The 15036-nt window shown below is 34.8% G+C and overlaps 1 protein-coding gene across 1 annotated transcript; it reads left to right on the top strand.

Moving 5' to 3' along the window:
• The first annotated feature begins 175 nt into the window (after positions 1–175).
• Positions 176–8754, top strand: Swt1 (Swt1 RNA endoribonuclease). Its single transcript, XM_013326090.1, has 12 exons — positions 176–387; positions 504–651; positions 761–1482; positions 1866–2010; positions 2560–2718; positions 3393–3496; positions 3854–4039; positions 4539–4725; positions 5332–5536; positions 6311–6448; positions 7732–7878; positions 8172–8754. Exons 1-12 carry the CDS (start codon positions 265–267, stop codon positions 8248–8250), a joined length of 2343 nt encoding a protein of 780 aa, XP_013181544.1. The 5' UTR covers positions 176–264; the 3' UTR covers positions 8251–8754.
• Positions 8755–15036: the final 6282 nt, after the last annotated feature.

The raw sequence follows: 15036 nt of genomic DNA, 5'->3' as shown, positions 1-15036 counted from the left end.
TTTATATACTCTTTGGATTCCTATGAAAATTTTGCGTTGCGTTCAATGAAAACGATCAACGGTTGAAACTTGTTTAAACGTTAAATGGTGATCAACGGTTGATTCAACTGGTTCGTTAAATCAACGCCCATCCCTAGTCTCGTAGGTGGTGTATATTTTTATTTGGCAGCTTTGGCAGATATTTTTCTTAAGAATAATTCATCTACATTTTTATAAGTAGAAAATGTTTTCATTGCTTTATTTTAACATTGTACACTAACATTTATGATGAATATTATCAGTGATAAATTCACAGATTGTTGGGTACTTTGTAAATCTAGATCAAACCCAGGAAAACAGTATTATTTTAACACAAGGACTCGCGAGTCCTCTTGGATAAAGCCCAAGGTATATTTTGCAACTTATTTTCTCTATCTTTTTTTTAAGTTTTAAAAAATGATCTAGGATTTATTACACTTGTAAAAACTGAATAAAGGGTAATTACAATTGTTTTTTTTTCGAAGTCTGTACAGGAAAAAGAATCTTGCAGCGATGCCGCCATCAAAGTAGAGTCTAATCGCAATGAACAGAAAAACAGAAAGGAGATCGATAGCAAATCTTCAAAGCGAAATTATGGTAATAATACCTTACAGTCTTCAAAGTCAAATAATGGTAAGTAATTGTGTGTGTAATATAGTGGGTAGCTAGTAATAAGTAATATGTTATTGTCAATATCTTGTATTACTTTATATTTTATTTATCTTTCTATATTAATTTACAGAAGTCAAACAAAAACAATCTCATAATTCAGTTTCTCATGGGAGTAGGCACAATCACCTAAACATGCATAAGAACAAAAACAGATGTTCACAATCATTAAAGCCAGCAAAGAATTTAGCAAAGAACAGGCTGACAAAACTAAGAACCCAACTAACCAAGGAAGTGGAGCAGGAAAAGAAGAGAAATGTTAGTAGAAATTGTGAATCGATGAATGAAAAATTAAGCCAAACAAGCAAAGCTGAAACCCCAACAAAGAGTCAAAGATCTGAATTGAACAGTCCAAATTTTAATGAGTCTAATTGCACTATCACTTCACAAACAAGCAGCGACAGCGGCAGTTCATCACCTTCACAGTTCTTTGCTGCGAACAAAATAATATCATCAATGAAAGCTCAGTTGCCTGAAGAGTATGACAACAAAGACATACAGAAAGACACCTATGCAGATATCGAACAGGGCATATGTAATAAGATAACTGGATATCCATCAAATGCACATCCATCTACACCACCACAGTTTTCTCAAGCTGATAAACTTTTGTCAGCAATTAAAACGAAGCTTGCATACAAATTGCCAATAAAAGATAGGACCGATAACTCATATACAGCTTCAGATCGAATGCAAATGTTACGGAGATTATCAAATGAAACTGATGACTCCCGGTCTGGTAGACATATTGAACAGATGGATGTGGATGAAGGTGTTACATTGGTTTATTCAAGGGTATGCAATTCTTTTTACAATCTTATGCATTATAGTAGTTTTCATACATCTTGACACCACTTAATCTTAATCATTCTAGCTAGCCTAGTACCCGCTACAAACCAAAGTGGCCAAATAACCAAAGACACTGTTTACACTACACTTTTTTCTCAAATGTAATTACTAAGGAAGTTTGTGTCTACTTAATGACTGCATTTATTATGCTTTTCTGTATAGCGTTTTTATATTGTTTTGTTAATTACAATAGCTTTTTAAATCTTTCAAGTGGCAAAAGAATTTCTTGAAATTGTTTCAGTAGCTTTTGAGTTTATTAATTACAGATAATAATATTAATCTTTCTCTTTATAGTATTATTATAATATAAGAAGAATTATTTGTTTAAGGTGGATGCACACAAGCCTAGCAGCAGCTGTACTCCACCGAACATGTTGAACACAATACAGACCAACGCAGTAATAGTTGTTGATACAAACATCTTCATACATGATCTGCACTGCATCACGCATGTTCTGAACTCACAAATAAAAGGTGAGAAAACAACTACTAAATTATTGTTATATTTCTTTTCTATTATACCTCCTTATCTATTAGTATTATACATGGAATTAAAAAAAAAGTAACCTTTGTTCCTTCAGATGATTTTATACAATTGTGCCAAATTTCAGAGAGATTTGTTAAGCCATCTTAGAGATATGTAGTAAACATCCATACATTCTAACTTTCCCCATTTGTACTGTTACTAGCTGTCGCCTGTGACTCCATCCGTGCAGAGTTAATAAGGAATTAATTCATAGCCTATGTGATCTTCCAGACTATGTTCTACACCTATACCAAATTTTAGCTACATCTATGCAGGTCCGGAGATTCCTTCTAACAAACATCCTTCGACACTTCCAAACATTCGCATTTATAATATTAGTAAGATAGCTATATAAATCATTAATGTTTATTACAATAGTCTTTAAGTGTAGATTTAGTGAGAGAAATCCTCAGTTACACCTACCTTAACTATCTGCACTTCTGTTTTTAAATTACTGCACATTGACTTGATATAGTCACGTTGTTGTTTCTCCGCAGGTTACAGAGAGCAGCCAACATTGCTGGTGCCGTGGCGTGTGATCAATGAACTGGACAAGTTGAAGGACAATAACAACGGCAATGGAGTTCTTTGTAAGCGAGCAAAGGCTGCCATGGACTATTTGTATAAGTCATTGCCTGTCGCCAATAGACTGAAAGGTAAAGTAGCTTCTTGTATCTTTTATACCTATTCTGATATGAAAAGTACATGAAATTGTGTTTGAATATAACATAATTTATATATTTATAATGCAACTAGCTGACAATGACTCAGTCTGCATGCGATTAAAAAAAAAACTTAATTAGTAGCCGATGTGTACTTCAAGATTGTACTTTTTTTTTAAATAAAATATTAGCAGATTTTTGTGTAAATTTACAAATATTTCTTTAACCATTCCAAATAAGCTCTAGGCTTGTGCTAGGATATTTTTTACGACAATAGTCGAATGGCGGGATTCGAACCCCCGACCTCGTGATCAGAAATCCGTACCCTTAACCATTAGGCTATTGACGCTCGAGCTCGAACTCTACATCTATGCCAAATTTTAGTGAGTTCTATACAACAGTCCTGGCAAACATCCATCTAAAAATTAGCATTTATAATATTAGTAAGTAACTATTAAAATCACCCCTAACTTAGGGTAGGCTCCGAGCCCCTCGGTGGGGACGTATAGTGAGCTGATGATGATGAACTATTAAAAAGCTATGTACTTTTTATTAATATCTATAACTTTCCTTAATAGTTAAATAAAGAAGTATATAAGTATTTGAAAATTCCAAGCAGTAGTTACTAAGATTAATTGCATTTAAATAGGTCTTTAATGTATTTCCAGGACAGTCACTACGCGATTCAAATTCTCACATCTTTCCTTGTGAAGTACCAGATGATGAGATTCTGAACTGCTGTCTACAACAATCTGAAAGGGGAAAGTCTGTGGTAACTATATGTTTAACTATTATTATATATATTATAAAATTTCCTTTGTAGATTTTTTTTTATTTCACTGATAGTGAGCCAAAGTGAGTCTTGGCTCTATACAAAAGATTTTTGTAAAAAAAAAATGTACAGTCAAGATCATTGGTGGTCTATGTTTAAAGTGGTAATAAACTGTTAAACGTCTTGTTCACACTTACACAATAAATATTGTACAGTTCAAGTAATCAATATTGTTTTTGTTTGATATAATTAATAAATTATATATTTGTAAGTATTGATTGCAATTAATCTATAACTGTAACACAGCGAATTTGTTGGACTGTACACATTAAATATTTTCTTATATGTATATTGCAGGTGCTACTATCAAATGACAAGAATTTATGCAACAAGGCAGTGATAAATGGCATAAAGACAATGACAGTGACCGACCTGATGTCAATGTTGGAGGGCAGACCTCGCCCTCTGCCCGACCCCTCACTCTACGCCAGCGTGAAGCACTACGAGCTAACTATGTACCAACTACTCGCTAATATATTAGAGGTAAATTATTTAACAGTAATCATAAATAAAAAAAACCAGATTGATTCTATGAAACTTTGGGGAATATGAAATTCTTCTATTGGTTACGGAGCCAAGATTTCTTTGATTTTTAAAACATTTAATTACTAAAATTCTAGGTTGTTTAAGAAATCTCTCAGCTATCTTTGAAATGATTCCTTCACTCTTAGTCCACATTTCCTTCCCACCCTTATATTATATGGGAAGGGGAAATAATTTCTTTCTATGCATCCCCTCCGCTGATTACATGTAGGCATCTGCAAATGTCTGACCGATAGATGCTCATTTGCCACCTTATAATATACTAGCTGTCGCCCTCAACTCCCATCGCGAGGAATTGAACATTAATTAGTAGCTTATTAATTCTTCCAGACTATGTTCTTCATCTGTGCCATCCATACATCCAAACATTCGACAAACATTAGTAAGATGCAAAAAAATATTTATATGTACTGTTTGAACAGATTCTGTGTTTTTGTAGAACGAGATGCGCGCGAGATACAAGACGCTGTGGGAGCACGTGGTGTGCAGGCCGCCGCCCTGGGACCTGCAGGACGTGCTTTTTGCTCTGCTGAAGCACTGGATAGCAGTCTTCCACGAGGTCTTCCCAAGGATCGACACTTTGCTGAACGATCTCAAGAAAAGTTATACTTATATTAGGAATAAAGGTATGTCTTATGTTTTTATAGCTTTTATTAAAAAGTGCTCATCTTTGCTCTCGGGCTGAGATTTTTTTTTGATATAATAAGTAGTCCAAGAGACCATTACACTTTTCTTGCTTAAAGAGGTTTCTCTCCAACCCAATTTACTTATGGAGGTTGTCTATCGGGACCGGACAATGACTCCTGATGAAGGTTTCTCGCTTATCCGGGTACGAATATAATAAATGATATTTTATAAGAGTAGAGAGCATCGGTGGCTCAGGGGTCAAGCACTTGACTTGCAATGCATTTTACGATTTCCGATTTACACATGTACATTTATCCTATGTTCTTATGGTGAAGGAAAACATCGTGATGCAACCTGCACACATCTGAGAAGAAATTCAAAGATATGTGTGAAGTCAACCCGCAGTGGGCCAGCGTGGTTGACTATGGTCTAATCACCCTTAGGGTAGGCTCCGAGCTCCTCGGTGGGGACGTATAGTGAGCTGATGATGATTATAAGAATATATCAATAATTGTCAGTAAAAAGCAGAGAATTATTACACCAATTTTTTTTGTTAAATTATTATATTTTTGACAGATCCTAAGTCTGTATGTATTTTTATCCAGACCCGAAGACCCTGGTGGAAGCTGAGGTGTGCAACTTCAAAGAGTTATGCGTAGAGGTGGCAAAGAAGTGTCAGATCATACCGGAGTATATGGAACTAGCCAAGAACACGGTGGACCGGCTGAATGACAGACAGACACGAGGACAGAATAATGTGTCTGTTATGCAAGCATTCGAGACTGTATGGATTATATTTTCCAGTTATTGGTATGTTTTTAACAATTTTAGTAACTATTTCATCTGAACTATGGACAGGATTTGAACCCACATGATAGATATAGCTGATGCAATGCAAGGTTTCCTATCTTTAATCAATGGTGGAGGAGATGCACAGGAAGAAAAAAAATCCTATTACCATCCTCTCCTCCTTCCTTCCTCCCCCTCTGTACAGGAACCCAAAAAGCCCCGGGATCCGTGTTAATAAATGATACAAAAAAAGGTCGGGTGGATGAGTCGTTTAATTAGCGTTAAGCGCAATCACAACAAAACAGTAAAACAAAATGCTAGCGTGCTTTTAAATAGCGCAGCGCCATCTAGTTCTTTTACAACGAAACTTATATTTTTATAAACATTGAACTTTTTATTTGCTCGTGAACACACTCTGTTATTAGAAAAGGGTGAGAAGGGAAGTCTAAAATTAGGTCTTTGGTACCATCACTCATCGGACAGTACCTGGTATTCTCTTGATCAATGTCCTCTGTGTGATCGTAGTATTGCATTGCAAGGCAAATTTGTGATGATATCACTAGCGTCTTCCAAAACATTAACTTACAAATATAATTTATTTTCAAATGGAGAAGCTTTCAACTTTTAACTTTTAACTTTTAAGAAGAGTGTTGTTTTTATATAATGAATATCTATTGACATGATGGATCTCGATGAAATTTAATACACATATAGAACATATAGTAGAAGAACACTTAGGTTACTTATTATCTTTTTTTTAATACCGCTAGTAGTAATATATAAATGATATTCCAGTGCGAAGCTGTGCCGATGTTTGGGCATACCTCATAGCATAGAAGACCAAATACCGGGCAACGAGCCGGTGGAGGGCCTCATCAGCAAGTACTCCATGTTCAGGAACCATATTATATCTCTTAACCACACCATACAAGGGTATGTATATCTTACTAATATTATATATATAAATGTTTGTATGGATGGATGGATGTTACAAGTTGTTTGTGGAACGGCTGCATGGACCTGGCTGAAATTTGGCATAGATGTAGGACATAGTATGTGAGAACACATAGGTTATTTATTATTTTTTATTCCGAGCAGACGGAATCGCGGGCGACAACTAGTATTTATATAAACTAAATTAACTGTTGCCCGCGACTTTGTTTACGCCAAATTAAAAAACAAATTTTGTTATATACACCAAATTTCATCCATATTCATTTAGCTCTTCTGTAGTTAAATGTTAACATGTATGATATTTTGGATGGATGTATCCATCCATCCAAGAATCATCGGTGGCTCAGGGGTCAAGCACTTGACTTGCAATCTGCAGGTCCTGGGTTTGAATCCCGCCATGTACCAATGTGTTTTACGATTTACATATGTACATTTATCCTATGTTCTTACGGTGAAGGAAAACATCGTGATGCAACCTGCACATATCTGAGAAGTAATTCAAAGATATGTGTGAAGTCAACCAACCCGCACTTGGCCAGCGTGGTTGACTATGGTCTAGTTACCCCTAACTTAGGGTAGGCTACCCCCCTCAGTGGGGACGTATAGTGAGCTGATGATGATGATCCATCCATCCAAATATTATCGTTTATAGTCTTTGTTATTTATTTAAAGGCACATGGAATTAAATAAGATTATGAAATCTCGCGTATTTAAATATATTATTATGTATAAATCTTTGTAACTTCTTATACTCTAAATTAATAACTTGATTTTGAAGGAATGGGTGTCATTTGATTCGTATTCATCCCCTGAGTGTTTTTTTTTATATCAAAAGATGGCAAACGAGCAATCGGCCACCTAAAATCGCTGATATAGCGAAGTGACCGTTGCCCATAGACATACACAATTGCATATGCGTTGCCTACCTTTAATCGACGGAGGAGAGGATGCACAGAAGGAAAATATTTTCCCTTTCCATGCATCCTCTCATCCGGAGAGTCCAGTTCCACTTCCCATTCTTTTCTAATAAGGAAAAGGGTGGGAAGGGAAAGGGGACTAAATTAGTCCGGGACGCACACTCATCAGACTGTACGCGGAATTGCATCCACTTGACGCCTGTCTTCTGTGTGGTCGTAGTATTTCACCGGGCGAGTGTCATACTGTCATATACTATATATGCCAGTATGACACTCTATATCTATATAAACTGGCATATATATTATATATGCCAGTTTTTTTTAATAACCACTTTTTTATTCCAGAGTACTGAATGTGGACAACTCAAGTAACTTATTAGAAGGACGTATATCTAATTTGGAGACTGAATTGAAATCCAGTTTGAATTTGAATGCGAGTGAAAGTGGTATTATAGTGCGGGATGAATTGAAAATGTTTTGTATTAAAAACAGGTATGTTTGGAAATTAAACTCTATTTTTATATATATAGAAAGTACAAATTTGTCTGTCGGCACGTTTGCTTTTTAATTTAGTTTCTCATTGATTGTTATTATATCGTATTTTGATGGCTTTAGTATAATAATACCATGATTTTTTTGCATTTTCGTAATTTTTAGTAAATATTTTCCGTTTTGCTTATTTTTCAAATCGGACCAGTAGTTCCTGAGATTATCGCGTTTAAACAAACAAACTCTTTCTCTTTATAATATTAGTATTGATTAAACATTAATTATTTTCTTTTCAGAGATCTGTTGCAGGATGCTACAGCGAATCTATCAACGCTTATAGAATTGTTGGACGTGTGCAAAAATAATTTTCATTAACTTGTTACATTTAAATCTGTGATTTTATGTCATTTTCTTATGTACATATGTATATAAACTCGTATACATAACACAACGTACATACATACATACATACAATAGATATATGTTTGAATGAAGAACAGATTTTATAGATTTATTTTATTAAATTCATTATATATGAGTTAGCAAATGCATTTAAAATAATCGGTACTGAATGTAAGCATCAGGCGTTGCCTGTCGATATTATGAACTTTAATTTTAGATTAAGTAATAAAAAAAGATAAAAAATACCTATAGTACGAACGCCCATCGCATATATTCGGTACCGATTAGTAAAATCCGTGTATATAATTATTAAATATTAGTGTCGCCCGCGTGGAATAAGAAAACTTAATTAGTCCCCGGTAATTATTCGAATTTTTCTCGTCTCTTTAAACCTTCCCTAGATCTGCACGAACGTTTCCATGACCAAGATAAAATAAATTTGTTCAGCTGTTCTCAAGTTTTAGCGAAACTTATCAATATATATATATATATATATATTAAAACAAGCAGATTAGTTGTGATGCGTTATAATCTAACAAAGTTATCTGGCCCGGTGGTCATAAATGAAACTAAATTTTATTAGCTCACTAGCGCCGCCCTTTCAATCTTAAAGTCGTAATATACCTGTGTTCTGTCTTGTTTATATTATTTTCTATGTCTAAGTGGGTTTTAAATATTTTCTATAAAGATAGCAGTGACTCTCACTGGGCTTGACAATTCTGCCCTTTCTTTTACAAAAGAAGAAAACTAGGGAAAGTGTTTTCATTTAAATATTATCGGTTGATTTCAAACTTTTTTCGCCCCGCGACTTCGTCTGCTTAGAATTATAAAAAATAGCTTATGTCTTTCAGTGGTAGTTTTTAAATTTTTTCAAATCAGTCCAATATTTTTTCTCTAATATTATAATAGAATATAAATTTACAAATCGAGTAACGGGATTTAAACCTATGACCTCCTGATTGTCGAACATCTAAGTCATTAGGCAAAATCTAGAATCTTCTTAAAACATATCTTCTATGAGTTTGTGGTATTTAATTGCATATTCCTCGATAGATGTCGCTGCTAACTTTATTTTTTATTTTTAAGATATTTTTTCATATAAAATTAATTAAAACTGTTCTATATTTAAATGTATATCAATTGCATTCACAATACATACAAAACACGAGAACAAATTAATAAAACACATTCTTAACAATATTAAATTCATATAAAATATAGCTATGAAATTGTCATCGTTTAAATGTTTTATATCTTTATATATATAATTCTTCTGTGAATGTGTATGTCACTGAACTTCTCTCAAACGACTGGACCGATTTTGATGAAATTTTTTGTGTGGGTTCAAGGGGATCTGGGAATGGTTTAGATTCACAATTTTCATCAAATATTAACTTCATATTAATTTATTCAAATTAAAGACGTGTAGACAGGACAACGTCTGTCGGGTCCGCTAGGATATGTATAAATTCAATGGAATTGAGAAATTATATTCAAAATGTATTAAAAAAAAACAACTATTTGTCTTTGAATGAACAGTATTCTACATCATACAAATTTGAACTTGGGTGGCTCAGGGGTTAAGCTTGACTTGCAATCTGCAAGTCCTGGGTTCGTATCCCGCCATGTATTAATGTGTTTTTAGATTTCCGATTTACATATGTACATTTATCCTATGTTGTTACGGTGAAGGAAAACATTGTGATGCTGCACATATCTGAGAGGAAATTCAAAGATATGTGTGAAGTCAACCTGCACTTGGCCAGCGTGGTTGACTATGCCCTAATCACCCTTAACTTAGTGTAGGCTCCGAGCCCCTTAGTGGGGAAGTATAGTGAGCTGATGATGAATGCCAAATTTACATGAAATCCGTTGAGCCGTTTTGAAGATATGTATCCATCCAACTAAATTTTACTAACATTACTAAATTTATTTTTTAAATTGATTAAACATTAAATAATTCAAACTTTCGTGAGACATACTAAACTGATATATAAACACGGCTGAACACTCACGTATATTCTCACTCCGAGTGAGCTGAGGGCCGCGTCCGCGAAATAACACAAGTACCACTCATTCAGATGAAGGCCAACCGATTGGCTCGAAACTAGTCGGTGCCGCCACCGGACGAATATACGTGAGTGTTTAGTCGTGTTTATATATCAGTTTGATTAAACATGTCTATTCTTTTATTAAGTCTATGATTACAGACTTATAAATGTATTTAGATAGGTTATAATTTCTCATTTCTAATTAATTTTGATACATCATTGTATATTTGTTATGTGTAAGAATCTAATTACAGATTTCCACTTCCGAGTATGTTGTCTCTCTTATTCTTTTAATAAAAAGGGAGACAGATATATGTTTGTGTGTTAGGCAGTTGATTTTAATGTTTTGTATAATCTACGCTTAATTGTACTAATAGAAGGACAAAGTTATCTGACCCGGTCTATGATAAATTATTTTAGTCCACTAGCGCCCCCCATGATGATATCAAGAAAGTATTACCACATCCTTGTCTTATCCTGGGTTTCTGAGTACAAAATATTTCGCTTTAAAACATATTGTTATCTCTTTATTGTCAATGATGACGACAGATGACTTTTATACAGAGATTTTTGTCTCAGAAACCCATAGTTGCTGTGTGAATTTATGTATTTACTAGCTGTCGCGTGCAACTCTGTCCGCGCGGAATTAAAGTGTTTAATTGTGTGTTAAGTAAGTTTAGTTTTAACTATGTGTTCTTCCAGACTATGTTCTACATCTATGACAAATTTCAGCGAGATTCATGCAGGTGTTCTGGAGATACCTTCTAACAAACTTCCATCCAAACATTCGCATTTATAATATAAGTAAGATGTTGTCTATGTTTTAGCTGCGATAGTAGCGCCCCTCATCGGGTCAGTTAATTTGTCGTACTATACTTTAGTCATTCCATGTCAACTGATTATTGTCATTTAGTAACTTCATGTCAGTTTTTGTAAATATTTTTTTAATAATAAATAAAATATTATATACATTATATATAAGTCAAAATGTTAGCTTTTCAAGTTATTAAATATTAAGTGAAGTAGGAAAAAGAAATGTTTTCTTTATTTGTCAACAAAAATGTTAGTTTTTTCAACTTATGAAGTATTGGATGGTCCAATAATCACGTGATAAAGGTTGTGGAAAATCACGGGATATCGCAAGAAAGAGAGAGGGATATAATGAAGCCACGAGGATTTTTTAGTAGCAGTTTCTTGTTAATTTATTAATATTTCTTTTACCGTTCAAACTTAGCTACTTACTAAGCGCGTACGCTTGTTGCTAGGATATGGTCTACGACAATAATGGAGTGACGGGATTCGTACCCCCGACCTCATGATCGGAAATCAATACCCTTAACCATTAGGCTATTTGTTTAAATAATAAAAATATACAATAAAATATCTCGACAGCAGACTGGTTGAAAAGTTGCAACTGAATCACAGAGTGTCGGTGGCTCAGGGGTCAAGCACTTGACTTGCAATCTGCAGGTCCTGGGTTTGAATCCCAACATGTACCGATGTGTTTTTCAATTTTCGATTTACATATGTATATTTATCTGACGTTCTTACGGCGAAGGAAGACATCGTGATGCTGCACATATCTGAGAAGAAATTCAAAGATATGTGTGAAGTCAACCCGCACTTGGCCAGCGTGGTTGACTATGGCCTAGTCACCCCTAACTTAGGGTAGGCTCCGAGCCCCTCGGTGGGGACGTATAGTGAGATGAAAGATGAAAATAGCTGATGATGAATTGAATCACGTGATTAATGGACGACATCTTATTTACAAGTATATGTAATTTCTTTCTTGTGTAAATACTTAAACGATTTAAAAAGTTTTACTAAATGTATTTTTTTTCTTATTAAAGCGGGTCTGTTGTCAAATAAGGTAATTTTATTTATTCCCATTCAATAATCTTATAATCGAAACTAATCTGATCTCCAAAATTTATTTACTACAGGTCACTCGGGTTAAAAATAACCTATAACATCGTATAGTCTGTGGCTCAGGGGTTAATCACTTATAATCTGCAAGTCCTTGTCTATGTCTGTGCAAAATTTCATCAAGATCCGTTGAGCCGTTTCAGAGGTACCTTCTAACAAACATCCATCCATCTAAACATTCGCATCTTATCTATATATATAAAAGAAAGTCGTGTTAGTTACACTATTTATAACTCGAGAACGGCTTTACCGATATGCCTGAAAATTGTTGTGGATGTAGCTTACAGCCAGGAGACGGACATAGGATACTATTTATTATTATTTTTTCGAATTTATGCCTTGAAGAGCTGCTTTTTATTTAACTTATCTATATATTAAGTTTATATATCCACGCGGACGGAGTCGCGGGCGACAGCTAGTTTATGATATAAGTGGGATATTAATGAGACTTGTGAGTAAATGAGGAAGCACCTTTGACCCTTGTTGCAAATTTATGTTAATTAAAACGAATACATAGTATTTTTTTTATTATCGCATGTTTTCCTATTAGGATGTTGTGTATAATTTTAAATTTAATGTCTTCAATATAAGACTGGTTATGTATATAGGTTCCAGATGTGACTCGAATTGGGAAGGAACAAGTCTAAAAAACGGAAGGGTTTGTATTTTTGCATGTAACGAATAAAAAACTACTGGACTAAAATCTGTCGCCATTAGATAGATACATTGCCACTGACCAACGAAGTATGATAGGTTATTTTTTAGAGGCACGGGGCAAATTAGCAACGGATTGCAATGATCTCCCGCTTTTACTGGTTCGGCTTTGTTTTCAAGAAAAATGACTATCGAAAATCATTGTCAAGTAACATTTTTCTCTGTTTTTCTAACAGTCATTTTTTATATATATAAATACAAGTACATACTAATAAACGGCGTGGAAAATTTTAGAGCGCATTCGCACGAGCGCTTTTTTAACCACTTTATAATCAAACTTGTTTCCTTCGCTGAGTGCTTAAACAGCATCATCATCGTCATAATCAGCCTAAATTCATCCACTGCTGGACGTAGGCCTCCCCCATCGATTGCCACAATGCCCGGTCCTGTGCCGCCCGCATCCAGTGCACTCCCGCAACCTTGACCAGGCCATCGGTCCATCGTGCGGGAGGCCTACCAACGCTGCGTCGACTCGCCTTTCGGCCCCTTCGGCCCTTTTAAAAAGCATTGCTGGATAAAAAAGCGTCGCGGTTTAAAAGTTCGCTATGGAATAATGGCTTCGAAGCGAATACACGTTGTCTAACCCCGACGAGCGTTTTTTTAGCGCGCGTTAGAAGAACGCATGTCCGATTGGAGCTCAGATATATTAGAAACATTAATGTGTTTTTGTCACGTTAGTAATTTTGAATAAATTTACATATTAATAAAACTAGTTTAAAATATTTTAGTATGCGTCACAAGATTAATTTATGTTAGATGGCAAATATACAAAGGTGTTATGTAAGTTGTAAATAAGTATCTGTCCCTTTATATACAATGAGAATAAGGAATATTCTTGTAAAAAAATAACACCGGTGTTAAGAGTCAATGTCAGTATCCCCCTAAAGCCCCAACGACTGTAGTTTTCTTTCACAAGGCAAAGTTTTAAGAGTGAGGAAGTAATTATCGATCACCGTGGATTGGAATTATCAATTTAGTTGAGGCTTTTGGCTCGCTAATAAAAATTCATTAGGGTTTCTCAAACTTTTTCATTGTATTTTTCACCTCTGGACAATTTAAATAACCTAAAAATTTAGAAGTAAAAAACAAAATCACCTATCGTCTTTTTTTTAACTATTAAGAGCCCTATGTCATCTTTGGGGGTCCTTTAATTAATTAGTAAAGAAAAAAACAGTTACCGATCCTTGCTGCAATCTTGTTAACCTCTTGGTGTCATTGCGGCGCCATTTTGTCGCTCCCGAAATTTACTTGGTGTTTCCACCCAAAAAGCTCCGCACCATTGGGGGTCGGTCCCACGGTTTGAGAAACTATGGTAGGCACTAGACATGAAGGCAAATAGGCGAATTATCATAAGCAGTTTCATTTCAATGAACTAACATAATAAATAGTTTAGTTACAATTTAGTGGACTAACAAATCACACGCGTTTTTATCTTCGGAAGATATAGGCTTTTTTAACACGTTATTATATTTTTATTATCAACGAAAACAAGTAATATTTTTTAAAGTTTACATATCGATTAATTAAGTTCAGATAATTATCGTTGATTTCTGAGACCAGACTCTTTGTATTATACGTATTACCATCCCAATCATTATCATTGACAAAACCAAGATGACAATATGTTTTAAACGGGGATTTTGGTCTTAGCAATCCACGGTAAGTTATCGCTTACTACTAGCCTATAAAGCTTTTTTATACTGTTATTCATTTTGTGCTTGTTATTATTTTTATAGCTTAGACTAAATTAAATTAGACTCAGAATACTAGATTTGACGTTTGAGAGGAATTCGTATAAACAGTGTTTAGTTATCAGTGGGTTTTCACGCCAATCCGGTAATAATAACGAAGTAACGGCCCGAGCCGAGGTTCCTGAGGGAGCCCTCGAGCTTAGTTACTCTTAAATGAGGTTTCGGCTAAGTGCCATCTGCGCTCGGCCACCTCAAGCCCGGTGAAGCTGTAAATGCCTCCTCAAAGTGACAATTCAGTAACAATAAAAAGTGGTATTTCACTGGCGAAATACTTGTTTACTAGCAAATTCTCCTTTTGTTTCTCTTTGATATATCAC

This window comes from Papilio xuthus, unplaced genomic scaffold, assembly GCF_000836235.2.
Source record: "Papilio xuthus unplaced genomic scaffold, Pxut_1.1 DF828952.1, whole genome shotgun sequence".
Lineage (NCBI taxonomy): Eukaryota > Metazoa > Arthropoda > Insecta > Lepidoptera > Papilionidae > Papilio > Papilio xuthus.
This window is presented reverse-complemented; position numbering and strand designations above follow the sequence as displayed.

What these genes read in the sequence shown, in the direction of transcription:
- Swt1 (XM_013326090.1), top strand. Translation starts at nt 265, where the DNA reads ATGATGAATATTATCAGTGATAAATTCACAGATTGTTGGGTACTTTGT. An exon ending in TGTCGCCAATAGACTGAAAG is followed by an intron (nt 2,719 to 3,392) that starts GTAAAGTAGCTT and finishes ATGTATTTCCAG; the next exon opens with GACAGTCACTACGCGATTCA. An exon ending in TACTTATATTAGGAATAAAG is followed by an intron (nt 4,726 to 5,331) that starts GTATGTCTTATG and finishes ATTTTTATCCAG; the next exon opens with ACCCGAAGACCCTGGTGGAA.